We start from the raw sequence: 27,210 nt of genomic DNA, 5'->3' as shown, positions 1-27,210 counted from the left end.
TTGGGTATGAGCCAAATTCTAATCAGGTAGTTGGGAATGTCCTTTTAGAGAAGATCCTATTTGACCTAGGATATGAATAATAAGGAGGACTTTACTGAGGAGATTCTATCAAGCAGAGAAAATAACCAGTACAAAGCTTTTACATGAGAGGAGCTTGGTGTGTTTTAAGTGTAAAAAAGAATATGGTTCCAGCTCTGAATTGTGGGAGTCATATGAAGCAGGGTCTTATAGATCAGAGTAAGAAGTTTAAATTCTTTGTAAGTGTCATAAGAAGTCACTGGACAATTTTAAGGCAGAGAGTGATATCATATATATATATATATATATATATATATATATATACACACACACACACACACACACATATATGTAAAATTGTTCTGCCTTCTGGGTAAACAAGGAACATGGTAGAATAAGAGTGAAAGCTGTATAGCCAGTTAGGAGGCCTTTTTTAATATTCAAGGAAGAGCTGATGGTGACAAGAGATAGAAAGAAGCAGAAAATTTTCTGCAGGCAGAGTTGACAGTTTTCAGCTAATTTGTATGTTGGCAATGAATGAAACAGAAGATTGAATAGATTTTGGCTTGAAACATTGCGAGTTTGGTTGTGCCATTTTAATAGAGAAAGGCAAATTTGAAGGGTACTTAGTAAATGTTCTGTCTTGATTATATTGCATTTGGGAAACCCTTTAGACATTGAGGAGGATTAGGAAGTTGGACACTTATCTGTACAAGTTGAAAGATTACCTTGAGACAGATCATATGTATTTTAAGCCATAGGCCCAGATGTAAGGTTTGGGGAGATTTATACATAGAGGAGAGAAGAGTGCTCAGGATCAAGTCCTAAGTCATCCCAACATTGGGAAACTTGGCAGAGGACATGAAGCTAGCAAAGGATGATTAATGAGAAGGAGCAACCTGAGAGACAGGAGGAAAGATTATAAGAGATTATGAATTTAAGAAAAGATGTTCAAGAAAGAATTAGAAGGTCAATTCTGTGAAATGCTGTGAAGATGTTAAATTTGAAAAGAATAAAAAAGTGGCATTAGATTTGGCCAACCGGAGGTGATTGATGACCTTGAGAATAGCAGTTTCTAAAGAGTGATGGAAAAGAGACAACCAACTGAAGGTTGATGAGAAGAGAATAAGAGATCATTATATTACCTTACCTCCCAGGGCCACGAGGTATATTAAATGAAACCATGGATGTAGACCATAGGGCCAGACACATAGTACAGACATCAAAATTAGCTATTTTTATTGCCACATCACTATCAGTATTATAATTCCTGATGTGATGTGGCTTGCAGAACTGAAGTTGCATGTGGTTGCCATCAGTAGCATATTATTACTTTCACAGCTCCAAGCCAGCCTCCGAGGATCATCAGTTCCATAAGGTCTGGTTCACGCTACATAATCACCTGGGATCATGTGGTTGCCCTGTCAAATGAATCTACAGTGACGGGATATAAGGTATACAAAAGATTACTAGATTGTTTCCTACACAAGCTTCATTCTTACAAAGAGTGATTGGTATTTGTTTTTTATTATTGTTTTGTCAAAACCCATCCAGTTCTTTTATTCTAGTTGTGTAGTGGAATCAGATGACATAGTGCTGTGATAAATTTTGAAATGGGAAAAGATCTTCAGTGAATTCCAGGAAAATACAATGTCAAGTGAACAAGACAGAATAACTACTTTAATAAATAGAATTGTTAGAATAATTAGTGTTTAAGGAAGAGAGAAAGAATCTATTTTTGCTTGGCAGTGATTAAGATAGAGTTGCCAAGCACGTAGTGAATTCTTTGATGTATTGAGGCACGCTCCATAACTGAACAAAAATGGATAAAAAAGATTATTTCTGTAAATTCTTTATATCACTATCACATTTTTCAATGGATACCAAATTTTAGGAATAGTGTGAAAAATTCTAATTGTGAGGCAATTTTTTAGACTATTTCAATATATTGAAAGAACCCTCATTTTATACCTTTTTCATTAAAAAATGCATTTTTAATCTCTATTTTAGATAGTTTCAAAAAATGAAATTCATATGTTTAAGATGTGCCCTCTGGATTAGCCTAAAATAAATAAAATCTATGTGGTTTAAAAATAATATGAATTTTTCAGCTAGTTTACACATAGCTCCCTAATATGTTTTTAATTATTATAAGTATAAGCATCTTTATTCAATTTTAGTATTAGGGAATTGGTTCACTATTACCCATTTATTAAATAGTCATATTCTGAAACTTTTAAAGGTACTCTATAGACCTGATGGCCAGCATGATGGCAAGCTGTATTCAACTCATAAACACTCCATAGAAGTCCCAATCCCCAGGGATGGAGAATATGTTGTAGAGGTTCGTGCACACAGTGATGGAGGAGATGGAGTGGTATCTCAAGTCAAAATTTCAGGTAAGCCAATCATTTAAGACACATTTTAATTAAGTACTCATAAGTCTCTAGGCCTATATGGGTTCCCAAGTATAAATGTGAGACTGATATTCCCACTAATATCAGTATTATTTGTAAGTAGATTTGAAATATCAAAGATGCCCTGAAACTTAATATTTGTCCCCTTATGTTGCACAAAAGTACATTGGCAACATACCAGATACTTACTGATTATTATCTGAACATCAAAACATAATGGTATTTATTAAAATAATAAATAATAATATTCAGACATAATATTATCCAAAGATAATAATATCCAAACTTCTCTAATATCAAAAGAATATTCATTGGACTACTATTAATATTTTCCTAACCACTCTTTCCTTACCTTACACATATGAGCATAATGATAAAATAAGATAGTAGATGACAACTCCTTCCTTTACCAATATATCTATTTGTCTCAGTATACCTATTCCTTTTCTGAAAACTCTATTTTCACAGCATTGGTTAATTTGAAATAGATATGTAAGGCATTGACTTTTTCCTCTATTTGGATTTGTAAAGCTCTAGTAATTTTTAAAATTTTGTTGCTTCTCTCTCACTCTATACACATGGTTTAGTTCATACTGGATTAAAATCAATGTTATTTTGAGAATTTTATGAGACTATGAAATTCTAGAAGATGCTAAATCAAAGATGGAGTAATTGATTTAAAAGCAAATTTGATGATATATAGTTAAATAGATGAATATGCTCTACATTAGCCTAATAAAAAGTCCTTTAAAACAATGCCAGCATTTTTTGTCCAAACATAACTATACAAAGAAACTGTTGAATTAACATGAAATGTCAGATAGGTAGATAGTACAATTCGAGACTTTAAAAAAATAAGTTTGGATTTATTTGTAAATTATTTAAATTATTTGCAATGAGAAAAGCATATGAATACAAATGGAAATTTTAGGTTTTCATATGAATTTAAATTATTTACATTAAAAACAATTTTAGTTTAGACATTGTTATTATGTTTTTTAAAAATTTAGAAATTGCAAAAAATGAAAGGAAAATAAAATAAATAGTCACATTCCAAACACTCTAATGCTTAACTAATGTTCATTGGAATTTGCTTTAAGTAGACATTTGTAATTTCATGTGTTGGCTTTTATTGAATATATCCTGTCATATCCAAATTTTATCAATTATGTTTCATGAACATTGAAAAATTCATGAATTTTATTTAAAATCTTTGTGACTCAAATGGTAAAGAATCTGCCTTCAATGCAGTAGACCCGGGTTCGATCCCTGGGTCTGGAATATCTTCTAGAGAAGGGAATGGCAATCCAGTCCAGTATTCTTGCATGGAGAATCCCATGGACAGAAGACCCTTGTGGGCTATGGTCCACGGGGTCACAAAGAGTCAGACGTGATTGAGCCAACTAACACTGCGACTACTACTACTATTCTTTCAAACAAATGTGCAAAATTATCTACCCATTTCAGTTTTTTTCTATCATAAATAATACTATTTTCCCAAATTTTTATAAATCTTTCTGCAGGTTAAATTTAAATAATCTTCCTGAAGGTTAAATTCAAACAGTGAGTTAAAGAGTTTTACTTCTATATTTCAAATTTTCTTTTAAAATATGTATCAACTTATGTTCCTGAGTGCATTTTCTACTGCACCACTCCAACATCAGTCTCTATCTTTTAAGTCATCACTGTTTTGATAGGAGAACATGGCATCTTTGTATTTTTGAAAGTTTTTCTAAATTTTGAATTTGGATAGCACACAGATTCAATAGTTTTACACTTAAAAGGGCTGTTTAACAAAAGGAAATTATTTTGAGTGTGATAAAAGGCAAAAAAACCTGAGTAAGTGACTTTTGAAAACTGACCTTCCCTCTCTAGAAGCCAAACAGTGGCATACTGTTGTCTTCATTTTTGCCCTTGATGTGTTCCTAATGTGAAGCAAAAGGTAGTTTCTGGGATTTAAACTACAGAAGTTTGTAGCAGTGACAGTAGCATCAGTAGAGTTGTAACTAGTGATGTTCTGGTAAATGTTGAACCCTCTGAAGGTGGGAGGAAGCCCTGGTGTATAGTGTTTGCCAATTTTTATGATGTAAATATTTTCATCATGTATGAGTTCAAGCTTGCTACATGATGTCCCTAAACGTGGAGTTGGAAGGAGGTGCTGAGGAGCTCAAGTTTCCCTAGTGGCTCAGTGGTAAAGCATCTGCCTACAATATAGGAGATGTGGGTTCAGTCTCGGTGGAAAAGATCCCCTGGGAAAGGAAATGGCAACCCACTCCAGTCTTCTTGCCTGGGCAATCCCTCCGGCAGAAGAGCCTGGTAGGCTACAGCCCATGGGGTCGCAAGAGTCGAACATGACTTAGTGATTAAAACCAACCAAAGTGATGAACCTGAGTATTTACTATCTCTGTTCTAATTTTTTCAATTAGCTAATAAGTTTACATGGTTTCAATTTTAATAACAGCAATTTTAACAACCCACTCACAAATTTCCTTAAAATGTAACAGTCACCTTTTGGCAGGTAGTATGGACCAGCTGCAGCACACCAAGTTTATAGTCTGATGTCAGGGTGTAAATAGCCCATGTACAGAATACATAGAGTATGATGTTTTAGAAACGTGAAATATACTCAGAATAGTTTCCTTTTATTGCTAAATAATGGAAAATGTTTTTATTAATGCAGAATTTCTGTTATTTATCTCTTAATTTGGTCAGAACTGTACCAAAAAAAAAACCCCTCCAAAACCTGTAGAATTAATATTAAGAAATATCAGATATTTTATGAATGCACCATTTTAGAATTTTCTCATTTATTATTTTCAAAATATTTGTAATGGGGAAAGCATTTGAATACATATGAAAATGTTAGACTTTTTGTTAAGTTTAAAAGACTCCCAGTACTTTCCTTTGTTTCATTTTTTGTGCCTAAAATATGTAGCTATGAATATAATACCTTGCTCTATTTTCATGTCTATATGCATCATGCTGTTCATTCATTTTCTCATTCAAAAAATATACATTAAATGCCTAAAATACTTCAGGCGTAATTTACATATGTAAAATGTTCTACCATTTATATATTTCCACATGCTTTGGAGTCTACATCACAATCATCCCCCTCTGGCTCTACTATAATTCTAAAATTTCTCTTGGCTTCCAATTTTGACTTCCTATATATAGTCAGTTCTCTGTATAACAGCCAGACTGATCTTTCCAAACATAAGTCAAATCATATAGCTTTCCTCTTAGAAAAATATCCTATAGAATAAAATCAAAATCCCTCACCACTCGCCTGTATAATCTGGTCCTCCCAAATGCTCTTCCCTCAGTTGATTTCACTTGTGCTCCTTTAACCTTCTTTGCTTCTTGAACATCCCAGCATTATTCTACCTTTAAACATTATTCAACCTTTAAGCCTCTGTACTTGTTTTTGCTGCTGTCGGGAATTCTGTGGATTTGGGCACTGCTGGTTATTTCTGTCATTTTTGTTTCTGCTCAGATGTCACCTTCTCGAGGAAGAATTATTATATGTCCATCAATGTAACATAGCCCCCTACTCTAGTGCTTTTCATATCACATCGTTTTTTCAATTTACTCATATTTATTGCTGTTAGAATTACTTATTAATTTATACTGTTTACTGTCTATATCCTTATTTGTATCTAAGCTCTGTGGGAGCAAGTTCTTGCCTGCTTTGTTCAGTCCTTGAATCCTTATAACTCAAGGGACATATCTGGCACATAACAGGGTATTAACAAATAATTGTTTAATTAATTCATGGTTTCTGTATAGAGGAAGATTTAGTTATAAGAATAATTGGGGCAACTTAAACTGTAATTTAGATGTCTAGAATATTGATATGCTATCATATTGGGCACATGATTTTATGCCATGCAAATCTACAAATTTGATTCTTAGAAAAATTAAGTCTTTGTATTAGAGATATCCTAGAAAATTTATTAGACATGGTAATCTGTAACTCCACTTATCTCTGACCTGAACACTGTCATCTGCTGTCTTAATAACTTATTCCCTGTCAGACTGCTTATAGTTCACATAGAGGCAAACATAACACTGCAGATGTTTCATCACAAACATACTATGTTTGATACATTCTATATTGTCTTTTAAGAATCAGGTGAAATTTAACTATAAATTTTAATACAAATTAATTTATCTTAATGGCAACCCACCCCAGTATTCTTGCCTGGAAAATCCCATTAATGGAGGTTCCTAGTAGGCTACAGTCCATGAGGTCACAAAGAGTTGGACATGACTCAGTGACATCACTTCACTTCACTTCTTCATGAAATATACACTTAAAAAATTTCAAAATATAAATTGACAATACATATCCACAGAGAAGCAGTATTTCATTACTGATGTGTCAATGTGCATATTTTGAGCTTTTATTTTTCTTTTAGTTTTAAACACACTAAAGCCATCTTATTCAAATCAAGACTTTCAAGGACGTTTTAGAGTTTGGACTACTTAAAATAAAAAGTCATCATTTGAACCCTTTAAAGTGGTAGTAATATGACCAGATATTTGCACTTGAAAAATTACTTTGTTGTTTGTGGAAAATATATACAGTGGGAGAGTAAGATATAAGGAGATGAGTTACAAGGTTATTATCATAGAATGATTAATATGATGATGGTCTGGATTGGAAAGAAGGCAGTGGTGAAGTCTAGGGTAGGTTCTAAAAGAACGAGACATCTTTTCTGCTTGATTTAAAGTTACTATATATTTATTTTGTTGACTTTATGTCTTGTAATAAATCTGCAATTTATCCTGATGTTACCATAGATGATATGATCTAAACATCTAACCTACTATATTTGGTAACTCCAAGCTATTAAGTTAAACTACATAACCAAAGCCACTGACTTGAACACTGATAAAGAACACATTTTGTTTTTTCAGTTTGTTCTCTTCCCAGTAGCAGAAGTTAAAGGGCTAGGAAACTGTTCTCTAGTGAAACGTTTAGATGTCTGACTACGTTACTCACATGCTCCCTCCTCCTCTGTCTATGTTTAATTCCAACTTTATGAAATTAAAATTCTTCATTAACATCAGCAATTTTTCAAATACCTTGGTAAGCATTTTCAAAACCAAAAATAGTCCGAGTGTCTAATTTTATACAATAGCCTGTATACACAGGGTGGTCAAGGGCTTACTTTATCCTGTCTTATTTAATGACAGGATACCATATACTTAAGTGATCTCCATATCTGTAACCTTGTAAATGTTCTGTATCATTTGGAAAATAAATTTCAATAAATAAATTAGCTACTAGCCTAAAATTTTTAAATGGTATGTTAGATCACAGTAAAGTCATAGTTGAATGCCATATTTATAGGTTCATCATCATAACTTTAAAGTTTTGTGTTTGTGACTATGAGACAATCAAATATTGTCATTCAAGAAATACTATCACTCAAACCATTTTGAAATAATCAAATATTTTGTTTTCCTTTGCTATATTTTGTGTGGGATGCAAGAGGGTGAATTCAACCTGTATATTTCTAGGCTGACAAATATCTTACATTTAAAATTACCTCTAAAATATAAATTCCTTTTATTACCATTCAGTCATGACTACCCACTTAAAATATTTTCTGACTCTACTGCAGTGCTTGACACTCCTAGTTTTGTAAAAAGACTAAAATAAATGAAAAGTTATCTGGGCAAACTAAAACTTTTTCACATCTTTGTATTTGATTTAGAGACTGACTCAGTGCCCTGATCATTGTCAATGTATGAATGATCCACGTTTGTTTCAGCAGTTGATAGGCAGGGTTAGGGGCTCCCAGTAAGGGAGTTCTCAGAGGTTTACTTACCCTTCAGAAGCTTTGGGCAGTAATTCTAGGAGCAGATTTTGTCACTTTGTTAGACCATGGATAGCATCTCTCCAACTAATCTGGGTTCTCCTGAATCTTCCCCAAGGTTTTTTATTTATTTATTTATTTATTTTTTAATTACTAGTAAGTTCACACAACTCAAAAGATATTTTGTTCATTAACTTAGTTGCAGACATAATGTGATTAGAAAATTCCTCACTGTAATACATTATAAAAATAGAAGAGAAAATAAGAAATCCTCCAATATTTCAGTCCTGTGCAGTTGTTCAGTCATGCCTGGCTGTTTGCAGTCCCATGGACTGCAGCACGCCAGGCTTTCCTATCCATCACCAATACCCAGAGCTTATTCAAACTCATATCCCATTGAGTCGGTAATGCCATCCAACCATCTCATCCTCTGTCATCCCCTTCTCCTCCTGCCTTCAATCATTCCCAGCATCAGGGTCTTTTCCAATGAGTCAGTTCTTCACATCAGGTGGCCAAAGTATTGGAGTTTCAGCTTCAGCATCAGTCCTTCCAATGAATATTCAGGACTGATTTCCTTTAGGATGGACTGGTTGGATCTCCTCGCAGTTCAGGGGACTTTCAAGAGTCTTCTCCAACACCACAGTTCAAAAGCATAAATTCTTTGGCACTCAGCTTTCTTTATGGTCCAACTTTCACATCCATACATGACTACTGGAAAAACAATAGCTTTCACTAGACAGACTTTTGTTAGCAAAATGATGTCTTTGCCTTTTAATATGCTGGCTATGTTGGTCACAGCTTTTCTTCCAAGGAGCAAGCATCTGTTAATTTACCATCTGCAGTGATTTTGGAGCCCCCAGGATTAAAGTCTGTCACTGTTTCCATTGTTTCCCCATCTACTTGCCATGAACTGATGGGACCAGATGCCATGATTTTAGTTTTCTGAATATTGAATTTTAAGCTAACTTTTTAACTCTTCTCTTTTACTTTCATCAAGAGGCTCTTTAGTTCTTTGCTTTCTGCAATAAGGGCTGTGTCATCTGCATATCTGAAGTTATTGATATTTCTCCCAACAATCTTGATTCCAGCTTGTGCTTCATCCAGTCCAGCATTTCTCATGATGTACTCTGCATATAAGTTAAATAAGCAGGGTGACAATATATAGCCTTGACGTACTCCTTTTCCTACTTGGAACCAGTCTGTTGTTCCATAGTCCAGTTCTTATTGTTGCTTCTTGACCTGCATACAGATTTTTCAAGAGGCAGGTTTGGTATTCCCATCTCTTTAGGAATTTTGCACAGTTTGTTGTGATCCACACATTCAAGGGCTTTGGCATAGTTGATAAAGAAGAAAATGTATTTTTGAACTATCTTGCTTTTTTGATGATCCAGTGGATGTTGGCAATTTGTTATCTGGTTCCTCTGGCTTTTCTAAATCCAGCTTGAACATCTGGAAGTTCATGGTTCATGTACTCTTGAAACCTGGCTTGGAGAATTTTGAGCATTACTTTACTAGCATGTGAGATGAGTATAATTGTGCGGTAGTTTGCGTATTCTTTGGCATTGCCTTTCTTTGGGACTGGAATGAAAACTGACCTTTTTGAATCCTATGGCCACTGCTGAGTTTTCCAAATTTGCTGGCATATTGAGTGCAGCACTTTCACAGCATCATCTTTTTTTGAAGTAGCTCAGCTGGAATTCCATCACCTCCACTAGCTTTGTTCATAGTAATACTTCCTAAAGGCCACTTGACATCATACTCCTGAATGTCTGGCTCTAGTTGAGTGACCGCACCATCATGGTTATCTCAGTCCTTATGTTAAATGTGGTTTTTTGGAAATGTTAAATTAAATTACAAAAAGAAAATAAATATGTTTTAATTATAAAATGCTTTCATTGTATAGAAATTCGTATTATTGAAACCAGTAAACTTATAGGATAAGAAAACATTTAGATTTTGAAGCTATATCTGAAAATATCTAAAAGGGAGATTTGCCCAAGATATGGAAAATAATGATTAATATCACTTGATCACTAAGATTCAGAAATAGCAATGTGGCTACCATATTTAGTCACTCCCATATTTCCTTTTTCAGTATTATGATAATATCATAATGGAAATAATTGTATACAGACCCTTTTTAATTTTTTTTTTTTAATTTCCATGTGTTTCTTAGAAAAGATTCCCAGAAGTGGAAATACAGGATTAAAGGGAAGGATCTTTCAAAGACTAGGTGGCCCCTACTTGACAATTGTCAAATTGCTACCTAAATAGTAATGCCCACATTTCATTAAAGAAGTTTCATTTCTTCATTAAAGAAGTTTTTTTGTTTTTTCTGACTAGCATTTTGCTATTCAAAAATTTTATAAATTAAGCAAAGTTATTATCTCATAATTTTTATTATTTGCTACCTAGATGATTAATATGCTTAATAGCTACTTATCATACCAATTCTTCTTAATTCTAATTATATTATGTTTTGTTTACTATTAATAACTTTCTTTAAATTTTTATAATCAGTTTATCAAGATCTTAAACATTTTCATGCCATATTTGTAGCAAATATTTTTCAAATTAGGTACTTGGTCATGTCTGACTCTTTGTGAACCCATGGACTGCAGCATGTCAGGCTTCCCTGTCCAACACCAACATCCAGAGCTTGCTCAAACTCATGTCCATCGAGTTGGTGATGCCATCCAACCATCTCATCCTCTGTCGTCCCCTTCTTCTCATGCCTTCACTCTTTCCCAGCATCAGAGTCTTTTCCAGTAAGTCAGCTCTTCACATCAGGTGACCAGAGTACTGGAGTTTCAGCTTCAGCATCAGCACTTCCAAGGAAAATTCAAGACTGATTTCCTTTAGGATGGACTGGTTAGATCTCCTTGCAGTCCACGGGACTCTCAAAAGAGTCTTCAACACCACAGTTCAAAAGTATCAATTATTTGGTGCTCAGCTTTCTTTATGGTCCAACTCTCACATCCATACATGACTACTGGAAAAACTTTTGACTAGACAGACCCTTGTATTTAAATATTATTGACACTAGATTGGTGTTTTATTTTTAAACAAAATAATTAATTGCTATTATAAAAATTCTCAAATATTTAGTGCACATGAACAAGAAGTAATAGAATAATATATGTAAGTCTATTTATGTGAAATTCAGAAAGAATTTAATAAAGCAATTTTTAAAAATGTGTATATGTAAAACTTCCCTCAAAAAAGATTGATTAGCACAAAATTCAGCATGGTGCTTCAAAGGTCAATCAAAAAGAGGTTTATAGAATGGTGACAATGCTATTTATTTGCCTGCCGATAGGTATACAGACATTTTTTGCTTTTTCTAAATAGCATTTAAAAAATATATTAATTTACATAGTTTATTTCAAAGTTGTAAAAGTAAAAAGGGTTTGACACAGCTGAAGATTATTGAATTTGGCATTTTGTAGATCTGTATTGGAGAAGGCAATGGCACCCCACTCCAGTCCTCTTGCCTGGAAAATCCCTTGGATGGAGGAGCCTGGTAGGCTGCAGTCCATGGGGTCGCTAAGAGTCAGACACAACTGAGCGACTTCATTTTCACTTTTCACTTTCATGCATTGAGAAGGAAATGGCAACCCACTCCACTGTTCTTGCCTGGAGAATCCCAGGGGCGGGGGGGTCTTGGTGGGCTGCCGTCTATGGGGTTGCACAGAGTTGGACACGACTGAAGTGACTTAGCAGCAGCAGCAGCAGATCTGTATTAGTTAGTTAGGGCTGCCATAACAAAGTATCACAGAGTGAGTGACTTGAACAACAGAAATGTATATTCTTTCAACTCTGGATCCTAGAAGTCTGAGGTGAAAGTGTTGACGTGTCTGACTTCTTTGGAGGCCTCTCTCTTTGGCTTGTAGATGGCCATCTTCTCCCCCGTCTTCATGGGTCTTCCCTTTGTATATATCTGTGTCCTAAATTCCCTTTCTTATAATAATACCAATTATATTAGACAAGACCCACCCTGATAGCATAACCCTATTTTAACTTAATTACCTCTTTAAGAATCCCATCTCCAAATATAGTCATATTCTGAGGTACTAGGGATTAAGGCTTCAGCATATGAATTTTTAGTGGTAAAATCCAGCCCAAAAAAACTCACTGGAATTTCAAGAGGAAAGCCTCCATAAGATAGCATGGGTTAAAGTGTTATTTCTCTAAGCAATCTACACAGAACTTATATCCTAAAGAATGGTGGCAAAAGCAGAAGCAGGTGGGTAAGATGGAAGAGGGCTAGGGCCTATATTTTCTTTTTTTTTCTTTTTCAATCCCAAACTCCCAATCTGCAACCTCCATTCTCCCCTGGTAACTATAAGTTTCTTCTCAGTCTGTGAGTCTGTTTCTATTTTGTAAATCATTTTATTGATAATATTTTTCTTAAGATTCTTCATATAAGTGATATCATCTGATATTTGTCTTTCTCTGTCTGACTTGCTTCACTGAGTGCAGTAATCTCTAGGTCCAGTCATGTTGCTGCAAATGGCCTTATTCCATTCTTTTTAATATCTGAGTAATATTCCACTGTATGTATGTACCACATATTCTTTAGCCATCCATCTGCTGATGGACATTTAGATGGCTTCCATGTCTTGGCTATTGTAAACAGTTCTGCAGTAAACATAGGGTACATGTATCCTTTTGAACCATGTTTTTCAATGGGCATGGCAGGAAAAGCCTGCTCTGATAGGGTAACAGTGGAAAAAGTAATCAAAAGAAGTGAGGAAATGGCCCATGCAATTAATGGTCCATGCAGGAATAGTATTTCTACAGTAACAATAAAAAGCCTCAAGCAAGAAGGTAAACTTGATAGCTCAAGGGCAAGCAAGATCAACATGCCTAGGGCTGAGCAAGCTATGGGGAGAGTGGACACAACAAGTCTGGAGAGTTAGATAGGACCTGAATCATAACTAGATTTATGGATCTTGGTTGAGGACATTGGAATTTACTCTAAATGTGACAAGAAACCATTGAAGCATTTTAAGATGTGGACTGACATGATTAGATTTATATTTTACAAGTTGTATTTTTTCAATTCTTGGAAAGAGGTGGAAATTTTGTGAATTGTGGAGGAAATCTCTGTCAATATCAGGAAATAAGGAGGGCAGGAAATAGCAGCCTAAAGGTGAGAGTCTAAGCAAGAAATGATGTCAGCTTTGACTTTGTGTGTGTGTGTGTGTGTGTGTGTGTGTGTGTGTATTAGTCCCTCTGTTATGTCCAACTCTTTTTGACCCCATGGACTCTAGCCTGCCAGGCTCCTCTGTCCAAGGAATTTCCCAGGCAAGAATACTGGAGTGAATTGCCATTTGCAAAGATCTTGGGATCTTCGCAACCCAAGGATTGAACCTGGGTCTCCTGCATTACAGATAGTGTCCTTACCATCTGAGCCACACTATTTGACTAGTATGGTCACAGTAAAAGAAGTGAGAAATGGTTATACTCAGGATTTATTTGGAAGAAGACCCAACAATGTTTTCTAATGAGAAGGAGGGTGAGAGAAGAATTGGCATAACTCTTAAGAATTTAGGTTAACCAATGGAATCATCTACTGAAATGGCCAACAGAATATCTACTTCAACAGAACCAACTACTTAAAATAGATAATTGGAGAAAATAATCAGGAGTTCAAATTTTGCATTCTAGTTTATGCTATGTCTATTACACATCCATGTATATAGATTTAAAGCAATTATCTAGCCAAACAGAAACTAGCTGAGGTCAGATAACAAATTTGTCAGAAAACCAATCAGCACAGTTGTGTAAGTATCTATAGCCCATACAAGCCTGATACAGAAATAGAGATAGCAGAGAGTTGTTGGTGTTGCCCAAAGCTGATGCATTGCATGGTAATAGGAGATCAAGGGAAACAAGGATGTATTACTTCTAGTTAAAGAAGAATTTTAATAGCTGGACAGAGTGTTCATTTCTATTAGGATATTTTCAGCTGTCAGAAGCAAACTCTCAAGTCAAAATTGCTTGAGAGGCCTTCCACCTTTGTGACATTAGTGTCTCAAACATATAATCAAGGACCAGTCACCCCATCCCCCAGATTTGTCTTCTTGGGAGGTCTCAGAATTAGGTTCATTCTAAAGCTCATCTAAGACTCTGTGGTTGCATGATGGCTGCCACAGTGCTAGGAATTATTTCGTACAGACCTGATGACCTGCAATAAAGAAGAGTTCTGTCTCTTTTGAAACTCTGTTTTTAAAATGAAGGATCTTTCCCAAAAGAACCTCAGAAAACCTTTCCTTATTGTCTAGAACTGGGTCACAAAGCTACCTTTAAACTAATAAAATGGCATTTGCATGATTGCTCACTGTGATAAAATTTACCACAAATCTGGGGATAAAAAATATCTTCCTTGGGGGAGAACATCTGAACAAAACATGGAAATGTGTTGACAAGGAAGCAAAGAGAAGATTTCTGCTTACTTTTTAAAGTTAACTAACAAGGTAAATATACATGGAAATAGGGAAAGGAAGAAGAGGAAACTAGGTCAAAGAGCAACTTCATAAAAATACAGAAGAAGAGAAAAGAAAGTTACAGGAAGGATAGAAATTTAGCTTCAAAAGCAGAAAATTTAGGCAGGTTTTTTTTTTAATTGAAATAATAAGGAGACTTCACCAACAAAGATCCTGAGACTTAAACAAGGATTCAGTATGTCAAACAAGTAGCCCAAGAGTATGTCAATAAACTGAGAGAACATTTCATGGCAAATAGATGGGGAAACAGTGGAAACAGTGGCTAACTTTATTTTGGGGGGCTCCAAAATCCCTGCAGATGGTGACTGCAGCCATGAAATTAAAAGACGCTTACTCCTTGGAAGGAAAGTTATGACCAACCTAGATAGCATATTAAAAAGCAGAGATGTTACTTTGCCAACTAAGGTCCATCTAGTCAAGGATATGGTTTTTCCAGTGGTCATGTATGGATATGAGAGTTGGACTATAAAGAAAACTGAGTGCAAAAAACTGATGCATTTGAATTGTGGTATTGAAGAAGACTCTTGAGAGTCCCTTGGATTGCAAGAAGATCTAACCAGTCCATCCTAAAGGAGATAAGTCCTGGGTGTTCATTGGAAGGACTGATGTTGAATACTTTGGCCACCTGATGCGAAGAGCTGGCTCATTTGAAAAGACCCTGATGCTGGGAAAGATAGAAGGCAGAAGGAGAAGGGGATGACAAAGGATGAGATGGTTGGATGGCATCACCAACTTAATGGACATGAGTTTGGGTGAACTCCGGGATTGGTGATGGACAGGGAGTCCTGGTGTGCTGTGGTTCATGGGGTCGCAGAGAGTTGGACACGACTGAGAGAATGAACTGAACTGAACTGAAGTGGGTAAATGGGCCTCCCTGGTGGCTTAGATAGTAAAGAATCCACCTGCAATGCAGGAGACCCAGGTTTGATCCCTGAGTAAGGAAGATCCCCTGGAGAAAGCAATAGCTTCTCACTACAGTAATCTTGCCTGGAGAATTCCATGGAGAGAGGAGCCTGGTGAGCTGCAGTCTGTGGGGTTGCAGAGTTGGACCTGACTGAACGACTAACACACACTTTCAAGTAGGTAAATAGACATGTTTAAAGGAATAGCTTAAGTCATTACTGTCACAGAAGAGTTACAAATGTCTGCTTTGTTTTGCATCTTAGATTAGATAATCCACCATACTCGAATCTGTGAGACAAACCCTTCCTGTCAAGAGTTGCATTTAGCGAAGTTTTCTAAACTTAGAAAATTACATTAGGAGAGTGGAATCTGGAAAGAATATTGTTGATGTAACTAAAATTGGAACCTAGTTTGCAAAGAGATTTCCTTATATAGTAAGTGCTTTCCAAAACAGAGTTGCAAATTAAGGAATTAAACATTTTTAAAGAATATAAGTGTATTGAAGAAGTTGCAAAAAATGAACCAATGGTCCATTCAGAATGAGCTTTTTTTTTTTTAATTTTGAGTATCAGCAAAACTACAGTCAGTAAATACTAATCTGTTTATTTTACTTTGTTTGCATAATACCAAGTTTTGTGGAATATAATAAAGTTTTAATAGTTATTATGATGGGTCATAATATTATACATCAGTAGATTAGTCATAAAATGGATTATCTTGTGCAATGGTCTATCTTAAATATATAATTTTAATTATTAGTAAACTCAATTTTGCATTTTATGAATGTTGATATATTAGTGGCATAAAATGTTACATTAAGGTATATATTCTGTACACGCAGATGGGCTAGAGATATCCTATGATCCTGAGGAAGGAATATTAGGATAAATGTCCTCCTCTCAAATCACTGGATATTACTTCATTTCTTTCTTGAATTAAGAGCAACAAATACTTTAATTAAAATAATTATATTATCTTAAACTGATATATACATCAACCATTAAAATACCATTTTGGAATTAATTTTCCTATGAACAATTATAGGCTCTGTTGAAATCTGTAACTTTCTTAGGAAGATATAGAGACAGTTGTCTGGGGTGAGAAAGAAAGTTGGGTTTTGAATTTTCTCTCCTGAGGTTTGACGCTCACTGTAATATAAATTCGAAAACCATTTAGAAAAGAAAACGTTTGTCACTTTTGAAAACAAAACCCTGCAAATTTCTCACGAATAGAACTAGAAAGCTTTAATGCTCTGATAAGAGGAAATATAACACTTAAACTGAAATGTGATATATCCACATATTAAAATGATCCATTTTATACTACATTAGGGACCAACTTTACTGATTGGTGAAACAGTGTTGAGGTCTCAAAGTACTTCTTGTGGTTGAGTAAAGCTATAAACCAGATTCCTTGCTAGATTATTCACAGTATGAAAGTAATGCAATGAAGCAAACAATGTTCCAAAGGCACTTCTTTCAGATACCTTCTGAAAGATGAGCCAGACAAAGAGAAAATAAATCATATAGAACATATTCCAAGATATTCAATTTTTCCATCCTGTAGTCTTTCTTCTATAGCCTACCACTCCAAAACAGACCCTGAGTAATTGACTCTCATCTTTAAAGCAAATCACCAGCCTTGGTCACAGGGCCATGAGAAGCTGGTAGAAGGAAGACTGTTTGTCACTGGTTACAGAGGACTCAGGAAGAATCAAGGATACTGTGGATTACAGAGGAGTAGCTCAGCAAGATGCTTAGTGCGTAGGTATTGCCTCAAAGTCCAAATATATTAATAGCTGGAAGTTCTGAAATCTTTGGATATCAATGTCTGTGGAGATGATCCTTCTGATAGCCTAGCCCCTTAATTCCTCTTTCCTGATGATCTTGCCCACTGCCTTGCTCAGCCACCCAGCCATGATCACATCTAGTCAGGGCTTCACAAACTTGCATATGAATTAGAAGTTAAGTGGTTGCTGAAACTTGACTGAGAAAAACTTACATTGTAATTTTTACTAATTTTTAACTAAAATTTACTATTCCTCAAATATGAATTTAAATAACAAATCTGTCACCAGTAACAATCCCAGATATTCTCATTTAATATTTCACCTGTTGCAATATCATGTCTTCAAAAAATATGATATTTATTAGACCATATCCTAGTTTTTTGTGTAATGTTATAAGCACACTGAAAGTGAAAGTGAAAGTTGTGTCTGACTCTTTGCAACCCCATGGACCATACAGTCCATATAAGCAAAGTACTCATATGTTAATAAGCATATATTTGTTTTTCTGATATTTTAAATATCATTTTAATATAATGTATTTCCTTTTCACTCTATGTATTGTATTTTATGTATATAAAAGCATTATTTTCAGTGTTTTCAGAGATTCACAGAATGCCAAGGTATCTATGACACATAAAGTGATTAAAAATCTTTGCAAATCCTGATGTTACTGATACAAAAGTTTAAAATTTTAAGCTTTTATTCTCTGACCAATATTATCTTTCCAATTTATTCCTTCAAATCTCCTTCCAACTCCAACAGTTCTCCCATTCCTACCCCAGACCTACTCTACTGCTATTTTTTTGTTTTTATTTTTTTCTTGTTTTTTTCTTCTCTCATTCTCCTTTATGTCCTCAGTTATGTCCTTAAAAAGGTCAGATTCCATAGTCCATAATTAAAACCACTGCCTTATCTGTACCTTGTCTCATTCTTTCTTTATGCTCCTGACATGGTCACATCCAAATTTTTATTCAACAAAACTTTCTGCATATTTTATGCCTGTATACAAGCAGAGCTCCATGTGTTGCCACCAGACTCTTCTCTTCAATCACCATCACTAACAATCACCACCTCCCCAGCACTACTGCCTGGAGACCATCAGGTCTAACGGATAAATACCACTTTGTATGCCCCATTTTAAGGCTTCATTAGCGTCCAGACTTAATACTTAAACCTTCCTACTCTGCCTCTGGAATTATTGTCAGTCATTGGTAGTCTCCCATAATGTCCATCTCTTCACTGACTGAATGTTTCCTTCACCTTCTTTATTTATCAGAATCCCCACCCCTTGCTCCCAGTGATGCTTCACCTCCTACAGTCTATGCACATGCCTTGAACGCCGGACCCCATGGCAGGATAGGTGCTCTTCCTTTCTGTCGTTGCTTCCACTGGACTCTCCTTTTCTTGCCCCAAGTTCCCTGCTTAGAACCTCATGTCATCTGCCTCTCTGACTCATTTTGTCTTCCAGAGGTTTGCTATGAGTTCCTTGAAGATTTTGATGCCCAGATCAGTCACTCTCTCCAACACTACTTCTCTCCTACCTGCTGATGATTTCCATATACATGTCAATGATCCTTCCATTACCTTGTCCTCTCAATTCTTTGAAACACTTCCTCCAATGTATGTTGTCTTTCCCATGGTTCCACTTTTACTCTATTGTTTTTGCTTCCTTAATTTCAAATATTCTCGTCTCTCTCCTCCACCCGTCTTTCTTCTCACTTTTTTTAGTACTCAGATTTCTGAAAATTTTTGACCCACCAGAAACCACAAACCCTTTATCTGACCACTTTTCCTATGTCTCCTATTTTTCTCAGTCTCTACGTATCCAACTGAAATCCCACAGTCATAAATTATCATTACTCCTTAGCATAGACGTTGACACCCTTTTACTTTTCTCACTTCATCATACTCACTTGGATATATTGTGGATTAAATCTATCTGTCCACTTATTCCAAACCTACACTTTCACAGCTAACAGTGGCTAGAGAAAAATACCCCCAATTAAGATTAATTACACCTTGAATTTATGCTATGTCAAGTGGGCCCACAGTGCTGTCATCCCAACACTCTATCAAAATAGCTCTTGTCAAGATCACCAATGACCTTCATGTTTCCAGTGCAGGAGTTAGCTCTTCTCTCCTACTCCATTTCTTAGCAGTGTGAATACTGTTGATCACTTTCTCCTTGGTTTTCTGGGCACCAATCTAGGTTTTCCTCCTCCTTCATAGGATGCTGTTCTCAGTCTTTTGCTGGTTTCTGATCATCCTTCCAACCTCTAACTTTTAAAATGGGTAAGAGCTCAGTACTTCAACAGCTCTGTCCTTCTTAGTCCCTAAGCAATCTTGTTGTGTCAAGGCTGTAAATGCTAAAAACTCTCAAGTATATGTTTCTGATTTATCCAACTGTCTAACTGCTATCTCCACTTAGATACCTAAGTTAAACTTTTTTCTTTCTTTGGTTTTCCTACACTTTCGGCTGTCTCAACGATGCATCTCCTGGAAATCATCTTTGACTTCCTTTTTCCTCTTATATGTTAGTTTCATTTCATCAAGAAATCCTATTGGTTTTACCACTAAAATATATCCAGAAATCTCCACCTCTGCTGCCATCATCATGGTCCAGGTCCATCATGCTTTCTTTCCAGGATGATAGTTTAGTCATCTAACTGTTTTCTCTGCTTTGTGCTTAGCTACAGCCCTACAATTCATTCTCAGCAGAATGACCACAGGGATCATTTAAAATTATATCAGGTCTCATCTGTGCAAAAACTTCAAATGACTTTCCACCTTTTCAGAAATAGATCATATTCATATTTATTATTTGTCAACCATGGTTATTACCATTAATACATTAATTCATAAAACAAATCTATTTCTGTGAGATTTTAAATTGGCTTTCTAATATTTTACAAATTTGAAATTTTGAATCCTCTAATCAAGATGCCTATAATATTCCTATATGTTTATATATATTTTTATTATTTATATGGCATGATCATTTAGCATAGGTATATTCTATACTTTACATGTAGAATGGGAACAATAGTGTCTACCTTTTATGTGAGTAATAAATGATGAGTAAATTATTACCTTCTACTATTGTGAGTAGTAAATGATGAATATGTTCTTATTCACTATTATTGTGAGTAATAAATGAATAAATTAAAAACAGCCTTCGTGTACCTTACATCTTTCCACCCAATTCCGAACAGAAGAATAATTGGGAGAGATAATAGTCTATATCAGTGTTTCTCAATCTTTTTCAATATTGTCTCCCTAATAAGCCTTTTTACGCAGTTTTTTTTTTCCCCTTGGCAGCTGTTGCTGCTCATGAAATTTTAGTGCTATAGAAACACTGCATATCTGTTTATGTACTGTAGTCTTCCTTTTATTGTTTGAAGTTTTTCTCAGGTGAGGCCGAACCTAGAGAAATGAACACAATTGGCCAGGCCAATAAATAAATACTTAAATAAAATATCTGATACTTAATATTAAATCAGTATTTTTAAAATTTCTATATAATTTAATAGAAAAGATGAGATTTCATTAAAGGAAAGAAATGAAAGAAGTCCACTTCTGTTTAAATTCTAGACAGTTTTATCTCCTCAGGATACCCTCTGCTTCACACACATACACACACAAAAAATTGATACAGTTAAATAAATCCATTCTGCTCTGTATGCAGCATAGATATTACTTACTGGGGCACTTTTAATAGGAAACTTGTTCTCCACACAAACATACTCTAAATAGGTTATCAATATATTCCTTCAACACAGTACTCTCCTTTTGAAGATCTAGGGGTGATTAGAAGGGGAGAAGAAAATCAGCTCTTCCGGTAAATATGCTTTCTTAATTTGTTGCATTTCCACTACTGAATAGCATCCTTTACCCCAGGTACTGCCCAGCTAGCCTATCCATTTGCTAGCATCATTTCTCTGGTCTAAGGACTAGAAATAGGACCCTTCTCTTGAGCACAATATTTGTTTGTATCTTTAGGATAATGAACTTAGTGACTGAGCTACTTCTCTATTTGCATTCCCTGGCCAGAACGCTGGCTTGCTCCTTGGAAAGAAAGCTATTACCAATCTAGACAGCATATTAAAAAACAGAGGCATTATTATGCAACAAAGGTCTGTCTAGTCAAAGCTATAGTTTTTTCAATAGTCATGTATGGATGTAAGATTTGGAATATAAAGAAAGCTGAGCACCAAAGAATTGATGCTTTTGCACTATGGTGTTGGAGAAGACTCTTGAGAGTCCCTTGGACTGCAAGGAGATCCAGCCAGTCCATCCTAAAGGAGATCAGTCCTGAACATTCATTGGAAGGACTGATGCTGAAGCTGAAATTGGAATACTTTGGCCACCTGATGTGAAGAACTGACTCATTTGAAAAAACCCCGATGCTGGGAAAGATTGAAGGCGGGAGAAAGGGACAACAGAAGATAAGATAGTTGGATGGCATCACCGACTCGATGGACACGAGTTTGAGTAAGCTCTGGGTGTTGGTGATGGACAGGGAAGCCTGGCATGCCACGGTCCATGAGGTTGCAAAAAGTCAGAGATGACTGAGCAACTGAACTGAAAGGCTTCCCCAGTGGCTCAACAGTATAGAATCCACCTGCAGTGCAGGAGATGCTGGTTCAATCTCTGGATCAGGAAGATTCCCTGGAAGAGGGCATCTCAACCCATTTCAGTTTTCCTGCCTGGAGAATTCCATGGACTGAGGAGCCTGGCTGGGCTGCAGTCCTTAGGATAATCACAGAGAGTCGGACATGACTGAAGCGACTAAGCAGGCATGTACGCATAAGGTCATAAACAATGTATTCTAAAATGTGAGAAGCTATGAAATCTAAAGAAAAAAATCCTTAAAATGAAGAAAAATGGATACAATTTAAAATTTCTTGTATTATTAGTATAATAATTTTCATGGCCAATGGAGACCTGGCACATGGGATTCTTAAATTTCAAAGAGATTGTAAATCAAGGAACAATTCCAAACATAAAGCAAACAAATTTAAAAGTAAAAAAGATTGGAAGCATAAAAATATGCCATCACATTAAAATATATAATAATTCTTATATAGTCATAATTTTAATATTCTTATGGATAATATATAGTCAAATTCTTATATTCTTCCAAGTACCACAAGTAATTTAGTACCATATGCATTCTGAGGTTTTTAAGAAATCTTTAGTTTTTATAAATGACAAGATGTTCTTTCTTTTTATACTGTCACCATAAGAGGCTCCCTAATCCTCAAACTGGGCTTCCGCAGTGGCTCAGTAGTAAAGAATACACCTGTAATACAGGAGATGCAGGTTTGATCATGGGTGGGGAAGATCCCCTGGAGAAGGAAATGGCAACCCACTCCAGTATTCTTGTCTGAGAATACCTTGAACAGAGGAGCCTGGTGGGCTACAGTCAATGGAGAGGCAAAATTTGGACATAACAACTAAACAACAGAACAACAACACTCCAAACATATAAATATACTGACACAGGTTCCTGACGTCCAACATGAATTTAATGTAAAGAATGAAGTACTGCACAGATAAGTTTTTTGGCCTATGTCTCTAATGCTTTCACTGAATATATGTTTCTGTTGGTAACACAGAGTTGATCGTTTAAAAGATTGCTCATTTCCAGGGAATCCTAATTGTTTTATGATTTTGTACATAACTTTTCCCTTTATTTGGATATTTTTGACAGTTGAACACATATTTTTGCAGTTCTCTGAAGCCACATATTATTTTGTTAGGATTAAAAAATTGTCTTTATCAAAATATTTTAGCTGATTATTGATATATTAAATTAAGATATATTAAAATATTACAAAAAAGATACTATCTTATATTTATTCAGTTATTACACTTTTGCCGAACACTGGGTTCAGTTAAAAAATAGGAAGATCATTTAACATAAGATTTTCTTCTGATTTTTAAAATTTTTTTGCCCATTCATCAATTGAATTTAATTTATCACTAAATTTAGAGCCCCATTACTCTATTATCTTACTATTTTCTAATTCTTCTAGAAATAGTTTCTATTAATTATAGTCACAACTATTAATTATATTCAGAAAATTTTGCTTAAAACTCAGCATTTTATGTCACATAAAATGACTCAACTGGCAAAGAATCTGTCTATAATGTGGGAGACCTGGGTTCAATCCCTAGGTTGAGAAGATCCCTTGGAGAAAGGAACAGCTACCCACTCCAGTATTCTGGCCTGGAGAATTCCATGAACTGTATAGTCCATGGGATGGCAAAGAGGGGCATGACTGAGCGACTTTCACTTTCACAAAAGAAATTTTAAAAATATTCTATATCTGAATTTCCTAAAAATAGTTCCCTAACTTGGAGATGGGGAAAGTCACATTGTTCTCAAAGAAACCAAAATGAAAATAAGGATGCTTTTTATTATTATATGATCATTTGGAATTATATTTTTAAATATTTTTGTTATTCTTTCTGGAAGAATGTTTCTTTTACTAAAAATTGAGATTAATAATATGAGTAATAAATTATGCTAAGAATGACAGCATTGATATCAGAAAGAAAAGCCATATATTTTTCAGGCAATATTAAATTCATTATTTTAAGGATTTCGTAGGGCATGTTTTATTATAAGCATTTCTCTGTAAATTAGAGATTGTTGTCAATTCTTGGTATCCATTACATCAGATGCATGAGGCAAGTTTAGCTAGACAAAAGATGGAAAATCACAGTGAGTGTGTGATTAGACAGTTTTTGCTTTGGCAAGGAACAAAATAATATGTCTTCTTAATTTAAATTTGAACAAATTTCTTATCTTTAAAATTAACCTTATATTATAAAGGCAAAAGTACTTATCAGAGTGTATAGCAATTACTCAATAATTTTATTTAATCTTTAGCAGTCACCATTGAACACAACAATCTAGCACATGAATAGTGTGCTTTACAGGAAAATGCTAATTTTTATTTACTAAATGAACTAAATATATTCATAAACAAGTATATTCATATTTAGAGATTATCAAGTCTAAGGATGCATTTGTGCAAATTTGATAAATTCCTATTTATATGTATTCATTTTAAAATGTAATGTCTCATGACATTTTAAAGTGAATATGTTGCACCAATAAATTTTTTATATAAATATGCTATGTGGTCAGTGAAGAGTATATCCTCTGTGGCTTATACTCAGCCATTTTTAAGTAGGTAGCATTCAACATTTCAGGTTTTAAAACTAAAGTTTGCTCATTATTCCAACTAAGACATTTTTGTTGTGGCTCTTTTCCTAGGTTAATAACTGCTCACATTGAACAACTATATTTGAAATACAGTCTAACAAAATGTATATCCATGTTATATTTATGTTAAAAAAGATCATGATAAACTATCTCTTTAAATTTTAAAGGATTTGCATGCTTTTATTATTTTAGAGTGTTTAATGGACTAATTAAATGGAAGTTAATATTGCTTAGGGGATTTATTAGAACTTTAAATTAAATTAGATGATAATAAAGCCATGACTTAGAATAAGACTTTATTTCCTTTTGAATATCAAGGATTATTTTTCATTAGATTTTTTTAGTATGCATTTCTTGGTCAATATTTTATTATCACAAAGGACATTTGTGAAGCATATCATTTGTCCCATCTCTTCTTTCTTAGCTTGTGTCCCTTTTCTTCCCAGAAACTCCTTTTGTGCCACCACCTGCAGCTGCTCACTTTTTGCTCCCATGGTGTCTTAGGCATTCCGAGTGCAACAAACAGCATAGCAGGTTGACTTGTAGATCAGCTGTGATCTCCAGGGGGCGAAACGGCTGTTTCTGCAATAGCGCTAGGCAGACTAGTAGTAGGTCCTCACTGTGTAAACTGAATTCATGAAAACTTAGAGACTCTCTTTTTAAAAAAGCAGAATCGATTAGGTTAAATTTTAATCACATCCAGATGTCTACTGCTTACTTAGCTAAAATATCCAGTAACTCTATCTACAAGGGAGATGCCTGTGTAACTTTCTCAGCGGTGACTTCCTTCTCTGTCTTCTCAGCTTCTAGTTGGGACATTCAGCCTAGGGTCTCCTCACTTCTGTACCCAGGCCCGGATTCAAGTCTGTACAACTTTGGAAATCCAGAGCGGTTAAATTGTAGTCAGAACAGTGTGATCCTTCCTGGCTTGTCTTGAATGGTTTCCTAAATCTTAGCTGTTACCTAGCAAATGCCCTTCAGTTTGGACTTAGCCCAGTATCTTTTTCCTTCCTGAGTCCAGTAAAAACATTTTTGTGGAATGCGACCTGCAGAGACCACAGATTAGTGGCAATCTCTTTGACAAATGAAGCAGATCAGGAAAAGAACTTTCTAGTAATTGCAGTAGGAATAGCTACCGACTGTGAAGTATTTCTCTATAATTGCAGTGTACTTTCTGTACCTTTAATTGTTGTAAGACTCAAGTAGATAAATGTAGCTATCTTCATTTGGCTGATGAAATAACTGAGATCAGAGAGTTTAAGTAACTTGCCAAAAATCATCAGGGTTCAGGGTTCAGGCCAGGGTTCAGATGATTTAGCTTTTCTCCATGTGTTCTTGGTCTCTATACTATGTCCAGTGGAGGTTAATTTCATGTGGCAATTTTTAACAAGAACCTGATTCTAGGAAATGGCGTGGCACAGTGGAGGAAAAACGAAGACATACAGAAATCTCTAGGTCATTCCATAAGTAATTCTTCATTGCAGAACAAGTAGTAAATACGAGAGAAGGAAGTGAGATTTCCAGCAGCCAAATCCAAACCATATTTTGTTAATTTATAGAAAGGACCTTCACAGACTCTACAATTATTTAATGAGACAGCATCTAAATAATCATTGAAGAAGTAAATAAACTCAGATTGCTTTAATTATTTAGATTCCATGAGGAAATTAATTTGATTTAAAGGTAAAATTCTTAAAATATCTAAATATGTTCCTTTAAAGAAACAGTCTTCTTTTTCTGGTCCAAGATTATATTCTAAACATATTCACAACTTAAAAATGACCAAAACACTATAGATAGCAAGAAAGATATTAATTAACACAAAAATCTCACAACTTCTTTAGAACTATCACAAGAGGATAAAATAGTAACGTTTTAGTGTGTAGCTAAGTTATATTAGTGAATTCTATTACCTTTTTAATCCAAATTATAAAATAGTGCTAACAGTCATCTGGCTAGTAGTCATTCTCAGAAAATGGACTATCAGTGAAAGACCTTCTTTGTTCACATATACATTTTTAGCCTGTTATTGCATGTAGGTTAAACGGGATGATTGCTTGATTTTGTGTCTACAAACAGATGGAGATTTCATAGGGAAACTAATTTGTTACACTACATCTTCTCAGGAATGATCTTTCTCAGATATGTCTAGAGAGAGAGAGATCATGGGTAGAACTACAGTGGTCGGGGAGGGGCACTCTAAAACAGGACCATTAGTGTAACTCATTCAACAAAAATGTACTGAGTATCAAATGTGTATTAGATAGGACTTGGTCCCTAGAAGTTGGAAGATGAATAAGAACATGGTTTCTGTTTTTAAAGAACCATAAAGTCTTAGAAAAATAAGATAAGTAAGAAAATAATTTTCAGCACAATGTATTAAGTGTTGTAGAAGCAAGCTCTGCTCTGTGCTTAGTTGCTCAGTCCTATCTGACTCTTTGCAGGCAGGAGGCTTGATAATCTCTACCCATGGACTATAGCCCACCAGACTCCTCTGTCCATGGGC

The 27,210-nt window shown here is 35.1% G+C and overlaps 1 protein-coding gene across 2 annotated transcripts in view; it reads left to right on the top strand.

Moving 5' to 3' along the window:
- CNTN1 (contactin 1) overlaps positions 1 to 27,210 on the top strand; it is a 389,716-nt gene that overhangs the window by 346,778 nt on the left and 15,728 nt on the right. For both annotated transcript variants that reach the window (XM_070454566.1, XM_070454567.1), the window contains 2 exons: positions 1,360 to 1,472; positions 2,261 to 2,417. In XM_070454566.1, the coding sequence (XP_070310667.1) occupies positions 1,360 to 1,472; positions 2,261 to 2,417 (270 nt within the window). The remainder of the gene's footprint in view (positions 1 to 1,359; positions 1,473 to 2,260; positions 2,418 to 27,210) is intronic.

Source organism: Odocoileus virginianus, chromosome 24 (assembly GCF_023699985.2).
Source record: "Odocoileus virginianus isolate 20LAN1187 ecotype Illinois chromosome 24, Ovbor_1.2, whole genome shotgun sequence".
Taxonomy (NCBI): Eukaryota; Metazoa; Chordata; class Mammalia; order Artiodactyla; family Cervidae; genus Odocoileus; species Odocoileus virginianus.
Note: the sequence above shows the minus strand (reverse complement) of the source record. Positions and strands in the feature narration are given on the sequence as shown.